Source organism: Dermacentor andersoni, chromosome 7 (genome assembly GCF_023375885.2).
Source record: "Dermacentor andersoni chromosome 7, qqDerAnde1_hic_scaffold, whole genome shotgun sequence".
Lineage (NCBI taxonomy): Eukaryota > Metazoa > Arthropoda > Arachnida > Ixodida > Ixodidae > Dermacentor > Dermacentor andersoni.
In genome coordinates, this window is record NC_092820.1 from 103313501 (window position 1) to 103329260 (window position 15760).

General features: G+C 48.8%; 1 protein-coding gene across 1 annotated transcript in view; it reads left to right on the plus strand.

The window, feature by feature from the left end:
• The window catches only part of LOC126534010 (uncharacterized), an 85956-nt gene extending 79677 nt beyond the window's left edge, over nt 1–6279 (plus strand). The window contains exons 5-6 of the mRNA XM_050181222.2: nt 2665–2949; nt 4694–6279. Coding sequence (XP_050037179.2) covers nt 2665–2949; nt 4694–5046 — 638 coding nt within the window. The 3' untranslated portion in view covers nt 5047–6279. The remainder of the gene's footprint in view (nt 1–2664; nt 2950–4693) is intronic.
• Nucleotides 6280–15760: the final 9481 nt, after the last annotated feature.

The following is a 15760-nucleotide window of genomic DNA, read 5'->3' on the forward strand; positions in this document are numbered from 1 at the left end:
TTCGAGGTGCGACGCCCGTAGCTGCAACACCACCGGCGGCGCTCATCGTTACGGCAGCGATGTGAGACCTCCACGGCGCTGCTCCTTGTGCCGAGCAGGAGTCGCCTCGTGTGCCGCAACGGAAGCGCGTGCGGCGCTCCGCGTTTGGAGGGCACGCCGTTGTGCCGTCGTCGTGCCGCCGTCTTGTCGCAGTTGTCACGCGCACGCACGCGCTTACGTGCCGAACGCCATTGCGCTCGCCTTACACGGACACGTCGTGCCGACACGCCAGGCACGTACTGCGCGAGCCAAAACGAGCTTAGGGTGTCCAGCTGCCAGCAAAATGATTCGCATAATGTCGATTCCCCCCGGTGCGCGGGATTGATCCGAGGGCTAATTACACCTTACTGTGGCTATTTTGGCCCGTTTCTCGTGGCGCTTGGAGTTTCGCCGCCGAACGCCGACTGTTGCAGTTCTTTTAAACGCACGTGTTGTCGCGCCACAACTTGGGGCCGCCTGGAGGTTTCGATGAAAGAGAGAGAGGGAGTGAGTGTGAAGCGAAAGGGGTGCTATAGTATCTGCAACCCCTTAGGGAACACGGCTCAGCGCCAGTTGTTTAAATTTACTGTGGTGGAGCGCTCAGGAAGCACAGCTTTCTCCAAGTGTTCGGCTGCTCGTTTACGTTGACACTCGTGGCGGATGATTTCTGTTGTGTGCTTTTCAACCACGTCCCTTATCACATTCGTTCGGCTTTTAGGTCTAGTTGGAGACATTCCGCTTGAAATTGGATGTAAGGGTGTCGCGTTAAAAGGGAATAGGATAAACTTTTTTTACCCAATATGCTGCAGAAGAAACGCGGGCGTATTTCAACTGCGCTCGTTTGGTTGCAGTACTTCCGACCAACTAGACCAGCATTATCATTTGCTCGCTTCTTCTTGGAAACTGCGTGCGTCTTGGCGAAAAACCAGCGCCGCCGGGGCAGGAGCGAGTGTGTCCGGTCGGTCAAAAATGAAGAGCGACCCTTGGCACAACGTCATACGGTGCAGAGAACGCGCTACCTCATGTCCTTTCGGTTGAGGTGTCTTAAGCACTTAATTGCCCCTCCAAAGCGAGATTGTTACCACAGATGACCACCACCAATAAACTTCTTTTCGCTTTGCGTCACGTTTTTCCTTCTGCGGTACACATCGACCTGAACTATATCTTTCATCGGTGTTTCCGCCAATAGCAGACGTCAGAAACTGTGTAGCTCTGCATTGATGCCCGTGATAAGGAAAAAAATTTATTTAGCCCGACAAGAGCGACTGCGTCTCTCGAGCACGATTAAGCCACGGTGACATAAAAGACGCCGGACATATAAAAAAAATAGTCATCGGGAGCCATCATGGACGTGGTGAAATTAGTAATGCTACCTTGCGTCTCAGGAAACCGAAACTGCTTTTCAGTGTTTTTTTAGTGAGTTCGGCAAATCATTCCTCCATGGGTTCTTCGGCTGCTTAAGTTGCCTTTGCGCCACTTTTTACCCGAAACCTCACTATAGAATTCTTTTTATGGGAAATAAAGTAATTCATGTCGGTTACATGTATCTGACCACCAGAAATCTTCCTGGCTGATATCATGTCAAGCGATATTTGTATTCAGCGGTGCTTCTTTCCTGTAGTCTCATCCGCCATATTCTGAATGAACGAACTCGTCTCGAGACTGGTGAAAGAGCCCTGGCTTTTCGTGCATCATGCACCCCTTCACTTTTGTCTTGGTTGTCTTCATCGCTCTTTTTTATTTTCTTCATTCCTTCCTCTCTAACGCCGACATCCTAGAGTTTCATTCGTAACGAAAGCGTGCCCTCTTCCGCACCTCCAAGTGCCTGTCGAACGTAAGCGCGCCTATTCTCGTATACCCCACGTATACCCCACTCTGCACTTCTGGTATACCCCACTCTGCAGACGACGCGTAGCGTGCAAATGAGGAGCTCAAGTTGAGCACTCGGCAGCGAACAGTTGAAAGGACGAAGACAAAGCCGCGAAGACAATTCCCGGTGTACGAAGTGCATGCGCAAAGTTCCTATCACGTGACGTATCGCTGTAACGTATCATGTGCCAAGCAGAAATAAAGGCGATGAGCAAAACGTGAACAAGGTGAATGCAGGAGCCAACGTTTCGACAAGTGGACTTGTCTTCTTCAAGGCGAAATAAAGCAGCCTAATCCCGGCAATAATGGGACAGTTAGGCCCGGAACTATATTCCGCTGCGCTAGGATATCACCTGTGCACGCCTCTCGTACCTTCGGTAGTGCTGCGTAGGACTTGCGAAATTGAGCACAGATATGTTTTATCGACATTGTTGTACTACAATGTATTCTAAAAAAGGCAGCTTTCAGCAAACTTCAAGAAGCTTTACTGAACCAGAAAGCCAGAACGGCCCAAATACGAAACCATATTATCAACTCGGTGACGTCAGACTGATTTACTGGCGCGAGGGTTTCGGAGCGAAATTCGAAAAAAAAAATGATACTTTTGACACTCGTTTTCTTTTGTAATAGTCAACCTCTCTCCGCGAAATAAACCAGACTATAGTTTTGAAAGTCAACCTTATCAGTTTAAACTGAGGTGTTTCTCTTTAGTCTCTCTCAAAAGTAAGGGATCTGACCACTTTCTCATTTTTTCCCTCGCTTCGTCCCCCGCGGCAGTGGTGTACGGCTCGTGGTTCGACCACGTGCTACCCTACTGGAAGTTCCACCTGGAGCATCCCGACCGCGTCATGTTCGTCTCGTTCGAGGAGCTCAAGATCGAGCTGGGCTCCATGGTGCAGCGCATCAGCCAGTTCCTCGGCCGACCCCTGGGGCCCGACGCGTTGGCCGCCGTGGCCAACCACTGCACCTTCGACCAGATGAAGAACAACAACATGGTCAACCGCGAGGTGCTGCCCATCTCCGACCTCTTCGACATGACGCAGTCCAAGTTCATGCGGAAAGGTACGGTCACGAGAAACGAGCCGACTTTCAGTGTTCTTCACAAAGCCACTTTTGCGTGAGTGCCATCCTCGTTCGGCCGTCACCGCGGCGCCATCGTCCCGTTGTCGCTCAGGGGCTGGTATTCTGGAAAAATATTTTTCAAGGATGTGATCACTCTCGCGAGATTTTGCATGAGCGCAACGTGTCGAAGCATAAGCGCTGTGCGAATATCTTGGCACAGCGGAACGCTGTTGGCACCGGACGCCGTGCAAAATCTTGAAAGGTGACCGTATCGCCGAAAGCGATCGCTCAAGTATCGCTATCACGAGTTGCGCGCGTTCGAGCAAAGTCACCTGGATAGCACAAATCCTATACGCGCTTCTTTGTGATGTCATACTAATAGGACTGACTGCTATAGACTGTGAATGTGAACGCTGCCGAGTCAGCCGCGGTGATTTTGACGTCACCGCTTTCGTCACGCCGGGCTTGGCGATAGGAATTTCGGCCCTGTAAAGGCGTCACGCCGTAAAGCGGAGTGCACAGGCCTTTCGATATATAGGTGGCGTTGGTTCGAGTGCAGGGCATGCGCTTACGGGAGAGAAGTTTCTTCAATACGGGCACAGATAACATCCCGGTCAAGCATCTGTCGTTCGCGCCTGTTAGCAGTAGCAACCACGTTCTTGCTTTTTTTCTTTACGGGAATTTTAGTGTTAGTGAGCTCTCGCCAAAGTGAATATTTCTCTACCATTCGTTTCTGTACATCGGTGACAAGAAATAAGTGCCGACGAAAACTACCGCGACTCTTATGTTAATATGTTTATCCCGACAAGTTTTCTTTAATGGGCGGTGAACCACACCTCGTGGTTTCTCTTTTGGTGTGCATTCGGTCGTCCTCATTCAACGCCATTAGATGACAACTACTCTGGGCTCCTGAGGCCCGCGGCCGACATTGACAGAATGCACCGGAGACTGCGGTGACGTTCTCGCGCGTCCATACTTTGTACACATCAGGCTTAGCGGTGCGAACATTATCGTATACAAATGACGCTACTCTGACGCTCGTGCGTGGTATTTATTTTCGTGCAGGATTTCCCTATCATCCAGTTTACTGGACAAAAATAAATCTAAAACGTGAATGCTGAACGCGGAAGCTTTTGTCTTCGCTGCGTACGTAACGCGTATTGTTTCGAAACGCAGCATTCCGCTTGAGCAATCAGCATTTGTGGATAGATGCTGCAGGCACCGTGCAACCTTCATGCTGCACCACCTGCGCACCAGAGTGTGCAGCGCTTTAGCGAGCATTGTCACCGGTGGCGGGGACTTCGTCAGTGGCACATCTGAAGCACGTTACTGTCGGGATGACGAGTGTATAGGTCTCAAGGCCGGGTCAACATGTGTGACCGTGCTCTTAAAACGTTTACAGTTCTTATACAACATTAAAGAGGCTGCATCCCGCACAAAATTAAGCATTGGCTTCGGCAGACCGCAGTTTTGTCAGTAACAACTGGCGCATTTCCCATGCTTGCCGTGCATTGGCATCGCGGTTTTTACAATCTGTGGCTTATCACTCAAAAAACAAATAATTTAGCTGTCAGCGCGCATTGCGGGGCTCAGGTGCGCCCACGCTGTTTGTCACAGCTTTTAGCCTGGATCCCCCAACAACTTTGTTGCAAATAAACATAGGGACATCCGATTCTGAAAAGGCTGACGACGCGTTCCTCCATCCATCAGATGAATTACACTTCCATTATATCGTCTAATGCAGGCATTATCGGTGACTGGAAGAACTACTTCACCGCCGAGCAGTCCCAAGCGTTCAACGAACTGTACGCCGAGCGCATGGCCGGCAGCGGCCTGGACTTGGTGTTCGAGCCGCAGGACGCCCTGGACCGCATGCGCAAGTTTGGCCGCATCATCGTGGATCCCGAGCCGAAGGTGAGCTGGGCCCGCCGGGACGGCACCGACTCCAACGCCAACAACGAGGAGGACAAGGAGGCGGACAGTTCGGGCAAGCGGCACTTCCCGTGCTTCTTCGACTCGCCGCCCCTGCCGCGCCGGCGCGAGGCGGCGCTGCACCACCCCTTCATGACGCCCGACCCGCTCACGCTCACCGGTTAGAGGAGGTCCGCATCTGCGCTTTCATTTGGCAGGAGCACGAACTGTTAGGCCTAGCGGCAGTGACTGGCGAAGCTGTGGACGAGTGCCTTTCGCTTGGTGCGGAAACGCGCGGCAGTGAGTGCGCGCAGCGCCTTTGTCGCACCGGTGTGTGCCGTTAGGCTTAACAAGAAAGGACTGTAGTGTTTTTTTTTTTGCCATTTGTTCGAGCAATTACTATCTGTGCGGTCGGTGACATCGTGCCTGCGGCGTCGTTGATCGTCATTTCGTTCCCGTGCAGCCTTAGGCCTCGAGCTTCGCGTTGGCGGGCGTCATTCGTGGCGGCGGATCGATGTGCGGCTGCTACGTGTTTCTTCTTTTGTCATCGCTCGTACGGGGGCGTCGCAAGCAAGTTGCACTGCTCGTCTATCTAGAGGCCTTAAACCTGCGTCGTTAGGCCTAACGACTGCAATGCCTTGTGCGTCTCTGGAAGCTTTCAACGGCCTGTGCCTCTCAGGTTTGGAACTGTTTCTCCCAACCGTCATGAAAGCATGAAGACCAGCCGTTGTTTCGCGGGCTCCCGCCTGTCTGTCATTGCACATGTCATTTCCAGGTCAGATTTCTTTTCTCCCCTCCCACAAACAAGAAGACGCCATCCAGTTCCCACAGCACGATTCTAGCCATAGCTATCTCTTCACCTTGTATACAAACGAGCTGCTTAAAGCAACTACTGTTACAGTACACTAAAGACAGCAGCGCCACTACGGATGTCACAAGAGCGTTTTGTACACAGAAGTGCCGAAGCATTCACCAAGCAGTAAATGTTGGCTCGAGAAAAAAGAATGAAAAACACATTTGTGCAGCACATCAGTCAAGAAGGAAGAAGGGCCTTGTGGGACCACTTTTATAATGTGCACTTAAACGTAGAAAGAGGCCTCTTTTGAGGGGAGGAATGGGCAGAATATCAGAAAGTAACATGGAGGCTTTATGCAAAAAGTAATGACACAGGGAACAGAGACCTAAAGCTTTCTTCTTCTTTTTTTTTTTTTTTACTGTACATAAAAGTGTGCTAGCGTGTGCTGCATGGGCAAAACGATTCACTCCTGACCAGAACTGTGTGCTGTGGAGCTGTGTTGAGCTTTGTGGCTTTTGTTTGTGTGCATCTGGTCTTGTGGCTTGGATTATGCTTTGCCCGTGTGCCTTTACCTTTTTTTTTCCATTTTGTGGGAAAATAAAGTGATTTTCAAGCATCCCTGAGTTGTGGGCTTCGTGCTCTTTTTCTGTGATACAACAATGGTTATCGCTTATTAGCTGGTACAATCACTCAAATAGTCTTTTTGTATAATTGCTTTTTAGAGTGCTGCAAAAAAAGAAAAACTGGAGGCTGGCAGCGGATACAAAACAAGAATAGTGCTACCTGAAACTTCATTTCTTCAACGAACTTTTGCAGAATAACTGCATAATTGCAGGTGACTTTGGTGAAGGTTAGGTAGACGTTTCCTATTGATTTTTACGCGCCAACCTGCAGTGATAATGACGACATGTGCACATATGCGGCTTCCTTCTGCCAGAGGTTTGTGTACAATGTCCGCACAAGTAACAGTGCCATTCGCTACCGTAAGCACAGTCGTATGCTGACAAAACGCTGAAAATTTTCAAATACGAGGGTTGTTCAACTCAATCCGGGACTTTTTTCTTTCCCGGTTTAAATGGACGCCTAGGCTGGAGGTTTTGTATGCAATAGAAACTGGCACCTGTGTCCTGTTACTGGTAGACGGCGCTCATTTCCCGCGCTTCTGAATAGACTGTAATTCAAGATGGCGGACAACAGTGTGAACGTCTACGTGGAACAGCGTGTTGTGATGAATTTTTTAGTGAACGAGGGCGTAAAACCTGCTGAAATTTACAGAAGACTTCAGGCTCTGTACGGTTATGTGACTCAGTCGCAGTAAGACATTTGAATGGCGCAAGCGTTTCAAAGATGGCTGTATCTGTTTTACTGACGACCGCGATTGTGGTGGATCACAGCCCGCAATAGTCATTCCTGAGAACATTCAGCGCGTGGGGCAGCTGATCGTTGACAATCGTCGCATAACCTGTCGTAAAATTGCAAGGGTGTGTAATCTGTCGTTAGGAACAGTGAACACAATAATTAATGCTCATTTGTTGTTCCGAAAAATGAGTGCACGCTGGGTACCAAAGCAGCGGTCTGCTTTTGACAGAGAAGAGTTGAAGTCTGTAGAGAACTGAAGGAACGCTATGAAAGGGAAGGCCAGGATTTTCTGAATCGCATCGTGACATGTGAAAAAAGATGGGTTCACCATTTCGCCCCAGAATCCAAAAGAGAATCGATGCAGTGGAAGCATACGGAATCACCACCTTCCATGAAATTTCGAACAACTGCATCTGCTGGTAAAGTGATGGGAAGCGTATTCTGGGATAAACGGAATCATTCACGTTGATTTTTCACCACATGGTGTCACTATCAACAGTGAGTATTACTGTCGTGTTATGCCTGATGTACACAAGAGTTTACGGAAGAAACGTCCGGGTTTGATCACAAAGGGTGTGTCCTTTTTGCAAGACAATGCATGACCGCAGACCGCTCAACGTCTATTTCAAACAATCCAGGAACTTGGCTCGCAGATATTACCGCACACCCCCCTATAGTCCTGACTTAGCGCCAAGTGATTTCCACCTGTTTGGGCGCCTGAAGGAATTTCTTGGAGGAAAACATTTGAACACTGATGATGAAGGGAAGAATGGCGTCCTACAATGGTTCCATCGTAATAATAAATCTGTCTATTCCGAAGCATTTCAGGCGTTTGTTAAATGCTGGGACAAGTGTATGACTGTACCTGAAGGTTATGTGGAAAGATAAATCCATTTTCCACACTTTGAAAATTGTTCTATTAGTATTTCAAAAAAGTCCCGGATTGACTTGAAGGACCCTCGTAGATCATCTTTTTGTTGGTTAACTTTACAAAAAGCAACACATTTCATTTATTTAGTCTCTTAAAAACGGCTGTCGAATGGACCGTGACAACTACAGGATTGGGTGGAAACTGGTAATAAGTCTCCATTCGTCCACAATTGCAACCTGTCCTTTGAACAGAAAAATAGGTAAGAAGATGTTTTTGATCTCAAGTGTCAGATTTTGCTGTCGGCAGGATTTTATTTATCGAGTGAGAGATGTGGTCTGAAAACGCACGTGACATAATGTCAGCAGACAGAATTTATCGGTGGGAGAACCTCTAACCTACGTATTCTGAACTGTTGTTTTACTTTACCTATGTTATTTGCTTTAATTTGCTTTGAACTTCTCTGTTCTTGGCCAGCCATCCCGAGTGTGTATGTACCACTAAATTTCGAGGCCCTGCGTCTACGTTTTCGTGTGATCTGGCAGGATTGTACTGCATATGCACAAGAGACAGAAAGCAAAGCATTGGACAAGAGGGAAAGCTGGCACTCGGCTTTTAGTTATGAACATGTAGCAATTAGCCCAGCAGTCCGATTTACAGAGTACATTAATCTAGGCCGTGTCACTGGGACTCAAATCACCAGTTACAAGTTTACTTTGTAAATGCAGATGAAGCGAACTTGTAATCTACAGGGTATCCCAGCTATCATGCATCGACTTAAAAACAACACAGCTTATTCTACGCTATCCACCATATCCACCAAACTGCAAAGATTGTAACTGCCCCCTGGTGGACCAAGATCACATCTTGTGGGGATGCCAAAAGAACCCTCCCCCGAGAGAACTCTTCAGGCGAGCTCCTTCACCCGATTGCGGAGCAGTGGGAGAGGGTGCTCTCCAGCAGCGACCCGAAAGTCCAGCATGGACTAGTAAGGCACGCTCACCGAGTAGCCACCCTCAGTCGTGCCCTGAAATAGGGGCGTCGACCCTGTGCAGATGGGGAAGAAGACAGTGAAGACGGCCGACCACATCTGCGACCGCTAATTTCAAACCAATTAGAGCAAATAAAGTTTTTCCTCCTCCTCACACGAAGAGTGGGGGATGAGGACGAAAACTTCCAACCCGCAAGACCAGATACAGTTGGTGGAACGGGCTGATAGCGTCGCGCCGAAGCAGACGCCACGCTAACCCACACCGCTGGGAAAGAAAACTCCAATCAACCTTGACAATAGAAGATTTTTCTCTCTTGTTAAGAACGGCCAGCTGCAGTGCAAGTTTTGCCAACCAGTTGCGACCGCGGGCGTCATCTTTTCCTGGAGCCCCGCCGCAAACCTCTAGCCACGGCGTCACTAAATCGCCATTGTAACTGAATGCGTTCGGCGGGCCAACTATTGTTACCGATCCCACCGCTGCCACCAGTTGTCAGGATTGGGGGCTCAATCCCATCGCTCGTAGCCCGTTGTCAAGATTGGAGTCGGGCATGAATTAGAAGGTAGCTGGCCCATGCCGTCGTCCAACTTATCCACGCTGAGGACGTTGCTGAAGGGAAGGACTGCTTCTCATCGAGATCGAGGAATATGGGTTTATTTACAGTATTTACATGCAGTTCATCAGTCTAGCATGACTGCGAGAGAAAGTACGTCAGTATAACATGAATGCTTGAGAGAGTATCTCAGTCTAACATGACTGCTTAAGAAAGTGTGCTGAGCAGCCGCACAACAGCGGTTTATAAACACTCGGTCCTCCCCTTGATTCCAAGGGGACGGAAACGTTCGTCCAGTCATTGCAAACACGCCGCCTCTACCCGGGCGCGCTGCGAGGGTCCGCTCCGAGTTCTACGAAATTCGTGTGATGTCGGTTTCGGACCGTGAAGCTGTGTGTGTGTGTGCGTGTGTGTGTGAGTAAGCCGTCCCGTGCCATCTTTGTTGACCACCGCTGCTACATAGGCTCGTCTGCCAGGATATTTGGCTGCGTCCGTAAAGCAGCATGCTTTCCCGTAGGCGGCTGCATGTCGAAGGAGTGCTTTGCCTCGAGCAAGTCTTCTGTCGATGTTGTGCTCTGGGTTAATATTCCTGGGCAGAGGGGCTGCCCTGATCTTTTTCCTCTGGTCGGGTGTTATAGCCCGTGGGCTGTTGCACTCGATCTCCCGAGACGCGATGCCGATTTCTCGTAGGATCCACGTGCCCGCAGGTGGGCGTGGTGATCTGAGCCTGGTGATCTGTGCCCGTTATTGTGCCTCCGCAATCTCGCTCAGCGTGTTGTACATGCCTAATGCGTCCAGTGCCTCCGTGCTCGTGTGCATGGGTATAGACGCATGGCTCTCTTAGCGACCTTACGCAGGAGCGTGTCAAGCTTCTCTCTCCACTTCGAACCAATTGTGCATGGCCGCGATGTACACGAAGCGACTGATTACGAAGGCATGTGCCAGTCTAAGCAGGTTGTCCTCCTTGTGCCCGTGATGCCGGTTGGCCACTCGTCTCAGTAGGCGTGTGGCGTTCTCCGCCTTCGTGGTGAGCTTAGCGACTGCGATGGTGTTCGAGCCGTTTGCCTCTATTGTCATGCCCAACATCTTGATGTGACCGACCACCGGAATCGTGTTGCCTTCAGCGGTGTACAGACTTTAAGAACGGCCAGCTGCAGTGCAAGTTCTGCCGCCCAGTTGTGACTGTGGCGGCAACATTCCGGGAGCGTCGCCGCACACCTCTAGCCACGGTGTGACTAAGTCGACTGTGTGTGAACAACAATACGTGCGTCCTCGACTCTCCGTCGCTGGAGCCGAGTTTGACGAAGTCGCCATTGCAACTCAACAGGCTCGGCTGGCCAACTATTGTTACTGAGCCGCGGGAACGTCTACTGACACCCCTTCCCACGCGCCGACCAAGAAGCGAGACAATGGGCGGCCGGCAGGCGCGCTGCAGTTTGGGGAATAAATGCCCCTACGGTGCCGGGTCGTCTCCCCTACGGTGCCTCGTCAACTCCCCTACGGTGCTTGGACGGCCGTTTCCGTCACTGGGTATCGGACACTCTCTCTCAAGCAGTCATGTTAGACTGATGTACATTCTCAAACAGTCGTGTTAGACTGATATAAATACTGTACATAAACCCATACTCCTCGTTCTCGATGAGAAGCAGTCCTTCCCTTCATCAACGTCCTCAGCGTGGATAAGTTGGACGACGGCATGGGCCAGCTACCTTCTAATTCATGCCCGACTCCAATCTTGACAACGGATCAAGAGCGATGGGATTGAACCCCCAATCATAAACAAGGTGGACGCATGGGTCGGCGCCTGTGTCCCATCCCTTCGGTTTGGGACCTCGTCTCTTGGGTCTATGTAGGAGCAGTTCAGATTTGCTCGGCGAGCACCGCAGGCCTGTTGGTTTGAGGTACTCCTCAGTAGTTTGGATTGCATATTGACACGTGTACTTATCTTTATCGGGCGACCACGTTTCGCCGCCTAACAAATGTAATCGCACAGCGCGGGACGCACCTGCATGTATCCCAAGTTTCTGGAAAGTTATCGATGCTTCTACCCGGCTGTCTGTTGTCGCCGAACCTTGTGTTATCTGATTTCATCGCGTGACGCGAATGGTGTAGAACTTTGTGGAAAGCACGCGGGTCCGAACGATTAGTCTGGAACATTCGACGACTGCTGTATAAAAGCCGACGCGCTTGACCCGCTGATCAGATTTTCGACGATCGCCGACCGTGTTCGCCGCTATCGTTGTGCTACAAGTGTAGCCTGTTTTTGTGGGCACTGTAAAGTGTGCTCGATTTGTTCTTCGCTCCCCTTTGCCACCCACATGGTCACGTCATCTGCATAGGTGGTATGTTGGAGGATCTCGATTCGAGTCAGTTGCCTGGACAGTCCTATCAAGGCTAGGTTGAAGAGGGTAGGGGATATCACCGAGCCCTGCGGGATACCCCTATCGCCCAGTACTACTGGCTCCGACTGCAAGTACCCGACTTGTAGCGAGGCCTGCCTTCCCCTCAGGAAGTCACGGATGTAGTCATGGAGACGTTGACCAAGTCCAAGTGTTGAGATTTGTTGTAGAATGAAGGAGTGCCGTATGTTATCAAAGGCCTTTTCTAGGTCTAGGCCTAGGATGGCCTTGACGCCTCTTGTTTTGTTGTCTAGTATCTGGCTTTTGACCAGCTTCATAGCGTGTTGTGTCGCCAGTCCCTGAAGAAAGCCAATGATGTGAGGATATGTCGCGTTCTCTTCCACGTAAGGCTTCATGCTGTTAAGCACCGCACGCTCCATGGTCTTACCATGGTCTCCATGGTCTTGAAAGACATGAAACGGGGAAAAGCGGCTGGAGAAGATTAACTATACGAGTTGATTTAATCAAAGATAGAGGAGATATAATGCTTGAAAAACTGGCGGCCCTTTATATGACTGTTTTTAGACTTCAAGGGTCCCAGAGTACTGGAAGAATGCGAACATTATACTAATCCACAAAAAGGCAGACGTTAAAGAATTGAAAATTATAGGTCCATTAGCTTACTTCCATTATTATATAAAATATTCTCTAACATAATTTCCAATAGAATGAGGGCAACGCTGGACTTCACTCAACCAAGGAAACAAGCTGGCTTCAGGAAGGGATATTCTACAATGGATCTCATCCATGTCATCAATCAAGTAATCGAGAAATCGGCACAGTACAATCAGCCTCTCTATATGGCCTTCATAGATTTCGAAATGGCATTGATTCAGTAGAGATACCAGTAGTCATAGGGGAATTACGTAATCATGGAGCACAGGAGGCTTATGTAAATATCTTGGCAAATATCTACAGATTCCACAGCTACCATATTCTTCCACAAGAAAAGTAGGAAGCTACCTATAAAGAAAGCGGTCAGACAATGAGACAATTTCTCCAATGCTATTCACTGCGTGTTTGGAAGAAGTATTCAAGCTATTAAACTGAGAAGGCTTAGGAGTGAGGAGAGTGAGGATCAACGGCGAATATCTCAGCAACCTTCGATTTGCAGTGACATTGTCCTGTTCAGCAACACTGGGGAAGAGTTACAACAAATGACTGAGGAGCTTAACAGAGAAAGTGTGAGAGTGGGATTGAAGATCAATATGCAGAAGACAAAGGCAATGATCTATAGCCTGACAAGGGAACAAGAGTTCCGGATTGCCAGTCAGCCTCTAGAGTCTGTGAAGGACTACATTTACCTAGGTCAATTACCCACAGGGGACCGTGATCATGAGAAGGAAATTTACAGAAGAAAAAAATGGACCGGAGACATTGTCAGATCCTGACTTGTAGCTTACCATCATCATTGAAAAGAAAGGTGTGCAATCAGTGCATTCTACCGGTGCTAACATATGGGGAAGAAAGTTGAAGACTGACAAAGAAGCTCTAAAAAAAGTTAAGGACCTTGCAAAGTGCGATGAAACGAAGAATGTCAGGCGTAACGGTAGTATACAGGAAGAGAGCAGTGTGGATCAGAGAGCAAACGCCTGTAGCCTATATTCTAATTGACATTAAGAAAAAAGAACAGCTGGGCAGGTCACGTAATGCGTAGATAACCGGTGGGCCATCAAGGTTACAGAATTGGTGACAAGAGAAAGGAAGCGCAGTCGAGGGCGGCAGAAGACTATAAAAAAATGGGCCAACGAAATTAGGAAATTTGCGGGCGTTAGTTGGAATTGGTTGGCGCAAGACAGGGGTTAGGATAGGCTGTGCTTCTTCGATGGCGCGTGCCCACTGCAGGGAATTGGCCAGGATTTGGGTGGTATAAGGAAGATGTTGGTATTAAAAAAACTGACAAAAGCGTTAGGTGGAAATGGTTTGAAATAATGAATTAAGAACTCAACAGAATCGTCTTGAAACAACAATGAATTCCTACACGGCTGAGCAGACATCCCTATGGTAGTTCCCAGGAGCGGAGGCTCCTAGAGAAAGTATATTTAAAATGGAAAAATGTAAACCAAGTTAGGTTAACGATGGTTCTAAAATGTTTTTCCCTTAAAGAAGAAGAACGGCGACAGGGTAATTGCAGAACTTCTCCATCTTCCTTCATATTCTGGCACGTACCTGAAGTGGGGCCATGGTTGGTAGTAGAAACATAATAGGAACTTCTTGCTTCCTTTTAATTCATTGATCTGTACTATTTATATTTAATTAATAGTAAATATAAACTATATGGTGTTTCCGTTTCTTGAATAGTGGTCATGCCAGTTACAACGAAGACGATATATTATGAAAATAACGCCATTCCGTGTTAATAATGAGGAAAATGCGCCCAACATGAGTCTCCCAGTCGCAATAACGTACTCGTATACTATCTAACACACCTCTTTCGGGCCCGGCCAAAGGTAGTTGTCCCAAAAGAGAGAGGCTTTTGTCCTGCAGTAGACATCAAATAGGCTGCAGCTGATGATGATACTTACCGCGGGAGAAGTAGGTCTTACGAAGGGGATCCATCCTTGTAAAATGACAGCTGCATCCATCTACACCATGCAGTGGCCTTCAGGGATGGTAGTCGGTGTTGTATGAGCATGCGTCGGCAACGATTGGTTGACTTGCTTTTTGTAAGAGACGTGTATAGCACCACGGAGGAAGGAGTGTTCTGTGTCGTGATCAGAGGGGGGCTATCCAGTGCTGGTAGCAAGTGCGAAAACTGACACGGACAAGCGCAGCAACGGAAAGAAGTTGATAGCCTTCTTTTTACGCAGTTATAATAGGACACTAAAGAAATTAACATGAGACCACGGCAGGAGAGAGCGTCAGTCCTGGTTTTACCTCGCTTTATTTCACAGACGCTCCTTCCTGTCACTATATTCGCATTGTTTCGCGTCCTATTACTCTGTAATCAGCATGAACTAACCGGACCAGCAAGAAGTAGTGATAAAAGTTACGCAGCTTTCTTTGCCCAACAGTTTACATTCGAGAGACTTCATGCCATGGGCGTTCCACGGGGGTGCCACGTCACACCGAGTATTTCAGCTTCTCCTCGTCCTGAATATCCCGTCACCTTCTTTATCAGACAGAGCGGCGATGTTTCCGTATTGCACCAAAAAAATTTAACCATGCTTTTTGCCATGGGCTGTTAAGGAATGTCTCGCTTTCGCTAAACGACTAATAAATGGTACAAGGTATCTGCACTGCGAACTGTGACGTCGTAAAGTGGGCCAAGAGCGCATAATCAAAGGCAGACGAGCAGGGAGCGAGCAGCTGCGCTTTTCGGGGCGTCAATGCTTTTCTCACGAAAGGCTCGAGAGTGGGAGAGACAGACAGATGAACGAATGGAGTAACGGTTGGAGCTAGCTAGGGCGGAAAATCCGGTTGGCTGACCTGCACTGGGTGGCCAGGAAGGGACAGGCCGTAAGATGAAGAAAAAAAGAGAATACGCGGACTCAGCGCAATGCTAGAATCGAAATTACGCGAAGGTTGTTTGAATTCGCCAGGCTGCAGCAGACGAACGGCACGAGCAAAGACAGCCTTTTTTTGCTTGTAGCTGTTAGCAGTCGTCATCACGAGGACGAAGACGATGTGCGATGCTTGTCGAGGGGAGAATGGCGATTACAAGTATATGCATACAGAAGTACTACACATGAGTGGCTACATCTAGGAATTCCATGTCTCTTGTGCCACAGTGGCACGTGCCGATCTTGGACGATTCACCCAGAATGGGCAAACAGCCAGTGGAACATACCGAATGACTAAATAAAAGAAATAAAGAAATAAAAGTCAAGAAAATGCAGTGTTGTAATAAGAGTTCGGCGTATTTTAAGATGAATTGCACGCTCAGGTTTAATGTAGGCGTTTATCTTATATTACGCAGAACAGGAGGTGCGCTTA